The following is a 4,168-nucleotide window of genomic DNA, read 5'->3' on the forward strand; positions in this document are numbered from 1 at the left end:
TTTTACGTTGAAAACAATTACGGATATATCTACCGGTTCGATTTCGTCTAATACGATCTGAAACTTTAAGTTAACCAAAGAATAACCGTAAACTTTTCTATAAGCTATCTAAGTAATACTCATAATCAAAATATCGCTTGAATTATTCATACAAAATCAATAACAGGACAGGTAAAATTACCTTAAATTTGGATCAATTAGTATTGATATTGACTGAAGTTTGTTTGGGGAATTAGTCGGGTGCCATTGAAGTAATTATAAGCGCAAATCAATCCCCAATTACTCGAAACCTTTCAATACTACAACGCAAGTAGCTAGCAAACATCATTAAAAGAGGACGGCAGAACCAGGCCATAAAAATAAAGCATTGATATCATACAGTACGTAGTGGTCTAATGAAATAAAATGAATACAGTTGCGACTTACTTATCATGAGAAAGGAGAATTGTTTTTTTTAACAAATAAAATAACATTTGAGTATAACTATACATTTTCATATTTAGAGCTTTGACATAATCAGGATGTGGACTATGGACTTAAATGCCTCTTTTTATGATAATCTTTATTATTCAGCTGTAATATATCGCATTATATAACATATTTTGAGAGAGCTGAATAACCTGCCGCCGTCGATAATTACTTATTTTATTTGACAAAATCATTATTTGAATCCAAATGAGTCTCCTCTGGCTAGTGAAACTCTTCATATAAACAGGGTGAGGTATCGCGTGACTTCGAAGGGGGTTATGTAGATTTGTATTTTAAGAAGGATTGACGGCCTAGTCAATTGTGAAACTATACGGCAATATCAGTTTGAAAACTGATTATGTATATTCGGAAGAAGAACAAAAAACGTGTATATTGTACTGAAGACTTAAGGTATCGGTTACCTTTTTTTAACCGTACTGATAATTAGACCTCTCAAATGACTGAGATCAGACACTTTCACTTGTAATTAATCAGTTGTTTCAAAACTGCCTTGCAGGACAGACTGTTAAAATGAAGACTTTTACACCCTTCTGTGTGTTACTGACCGTTATTGTGTTGGAATGCCTATTGCCAAACGCTCACGGTAAAAACTACACTGATGCAATGAATCTCCGCTCGACTTTACTACAAAATTACCACAAGGATATCGTGCCTCTAGCAAACCAGTCGTCCACCATGAAGGTGAACGTTACTTTGTATCTTTACTCGTTGTTGGAAATTGATAGCGTAAAAGGATCAGTGACGATGCCGCTGATGACAATGTGCACGTGGATGGACGAACAACTAACATGGACGCCGTCAGATCACGGAGGTATTGAGGAGATTGCGTTCTACCAGAGCGAGGTTTGGAAACCTCCATTGAGCCTTGGTACTCCAATAGAATTTGTTATCATGCAAAACGACATGATGCATGTGATTGTGATGCATAACGGAATGGCCATGATGTCCCCTGGAAATATCATCGAGAGCGCCTGCACTTTCAACATGAAGTTCTGGCCCTTTGATAAACAAGTGTGTGATGTCAGTTTCTGGGCCTACGATGTTATAGACAACCAAGTGGAACTAAACATTCCTGACGACGGTTTTGTCAGCCTTGTGACCAAAAACGCTGAGTGGCTATTAGAATCTACGAGGTTCTTCAAACGGCAGTCTGGAATGATGAATGAAATTGTTTTTCGGCTGTACCTGAAACGCCAGTCAGGGTTTTATGTTTTGACCATTCTGCTTCCAATTATTGGCTTGTCAATTCTTGGAACAATGGCTTTCCTTCTTCCCGTCGATTCCGGAGAACGGATTGGGTTTTCAATAACAGTTATGCTATCACTGTCTGTGTTTCTTACAGTTATTGCAGAAGAAATGCCCAAAACATCGGAACCTATTTCCATAGCCGCAGTACTAATTGTTTTTCAGACGGTCTGTGGGTTAGCCGAGACTATGATCGCTATTCTAACCGTGTTAGTGTATCAAAAAGAAGAAAAAGAAAAACTGCCTAGCTGGGGTAAAGCGTTTATAAGGGCAAGGAAATATATATATAAATGTTTCACTAACAAAGTAGAAGATGAGTTTCACAACGATAACGTCGAGGCAATGAAGGAGTCTACATCCGGGAACCTCAAAAGAAATCAATTACTGGATTCAAACAAAGGTATCACTGAAGAAAGGAAAGCTGACAGAGCAAATGACATTGATAACGACCAAGATGAAGATGGAAATGAAACTTCTGAATGGGTACTCCTGTCTGATGCTATTGACAAAGTTTCATTTATGTTTTTCTTTGGTATTTGTGTCCTAGTAACACTTGTCCTGATGGTCTACATGATTGCTGGGTCAGAGTATGTGGAATATTGAATATAGCGTAAATGAGTACTTTAAGGTCTAGAAATACCTAATACGTTGGTGTTATAAAAATGATTAAAAGTTTTCTATAATTGAAATGTAGTGCCATTGTAAAAGTCATGCTAAAGCAAATCACATGTCTTGTTCCCAGTACAACATATGTCTATGATAAAACTCCTTTGGTTAGAAATTGGCCTTTTTAAAGTTGAACTTAGCGAAACCGTTATTTTAAACAAATTTATGAAATGCTTATAAGAAAGTGTAAACGATATGTAAATATTTTATTCAAGATATTTTTGTTAACAATTTAAAATTAGTCCTTTTGGAATTTCTGGCTTTTTTGCTAAGTTGAAATTTCCCTCAGATACTGCTATCAAGACCAACCGACCTGTTATAGAAATTTATTTGGTATTATTCAAATCATAAAATTACTATTCAACACGTTTTAACTCAAAGAAACAATTCAAATATATCGACAATAATTTCACCACAGCGACATCTAGTAGTAAATGCAAGTAAAGTATTACACTGACGTTATATTCACATGCAAAACGTTTCTACGTCAAATAGAAAGTACAACAACAATGATAAAATGGTGTGTTCCTATCTTAATGTAGAGTTTTTGAACCGTACACAAACCATGTCGGGGTTGCTCTGATTGAAAACAATAACCATAATTTAAATATCCCGTGCGAGTCATGGACTTTGAGTCATTATAACTTTGTGTTTTGAGTGCTGTTTTTTAAATTGCTGTGGATGTTTTATTAATAAATAAGTGATTTGATATTGGCCATGTTATTTGTCCGAGGGAAGTCGTATTGGCACGAGGCCGAAGGCCCTGTTTAATTAGCCAATCAGATTCTTTAAAAATGCGGGCTTTATATCTATATCACTTTTCGGCCCGAGGCCGCTAACTGATATAGATGTTGGCACTGTTAAAGAGAAGGCTTTTGTATTATTGGACGAGGCAAATGCTGCAAATTTTATGTTCATTTGATGCTTCTTCTGCATTATTTTTTTACCATTAACCTGTTAATTAAAAGTAAAAAAGTTGTACCATTTCATAATATCAAGTTTTTAATTGTAAAACTACCACGGCAAATGGTTAAACTGTTAACAAAATGTAAATGGATATGAATATCGCCGTTTCAGATCTTAACAGTCCTCAACTCATGCATTGCACCTTGTTGGAAAGTGTATTCTTTGTTTTCGTCAAAACAATAAATCCCATATCGGAACATATCAGACATTACAATTACTTTTGCTCAATATAAATTGAATAAAGGAAGGAAAAAACTTGATAAATACGTTCCCCATATTTTTCATAATTCAGTGATAATGTCACTTTCACTTAAATATTGAAATATTTCTTAACGTAGTTCGATAATATGTGGGGTTTTTTTTCAATAAAATAATGATTTATCTGTAACCGTAGGTCGATACTATTATATATCATGTATATTAAAATAAATAAATTACTCGGCCTAAGTTTGGTCCCATGCCACTTTCACTAGAATAATAAAAAAGACTTTAAATAAAGTGCGATAGTATGTCACTTTCACTTAAAATGAACTATTTAAACATATTCTGATTGTGTGTCGGTTTCATTACAATAATAAAATAGTTTAAAAGTTCGATGTTTTGTTACTTTCACTAAAATAATTAAAACCTTTGAAAATAGTCTGCTTATATGTTGTGACCGTAGTTCAACTCTTCTGATCCTGTCCATTGAAATATTTGTGACCGTAGTTCAACTCTTCTGATCCTGTCCATTGAAATATTTGTGACCGTAATTCAACTCTTCTGATCCTGTCCATTGAAATATTTGTGACCGTAGTTCAAC

At 34.8% G+C, this 4,168-nt stretch overlaps 1 protein-coding gene across 1 annotated transcript; it reads left to right on the plus strand.

Annotated features, from left to right (window-relative positions):
• The first annotated feature begins 999 nt into the window (after positions 1-999).
• Positions 1,000-2,337, plus strand: LOC128214103 (neuronal acetylcholine receptor subunit beta-3-like). The gene has a single exon (XM_052920365.1). It carries the CDS (start codon positions 1,000-1,002, stop codon positions 2,335-2,337), a length of 1,338 nt encoding a protein of 445 aa, XP_052776325.1.
• Positions 2,338-4,168: the final 1,831 nt, after the last annotated feature.

This window comes from Mya arenaria, chromosome 2, assembly GCF_026914265.1.
Source record: "Mya arenaria isolate MELC-2E11 chromosome 2, ASM2691426v1".
Lineage (NCBI taxonomy): Eukaryota > Metazoa > Mollusca > Bivalvia > Myida > Myidae > Mya > Mya arenaria.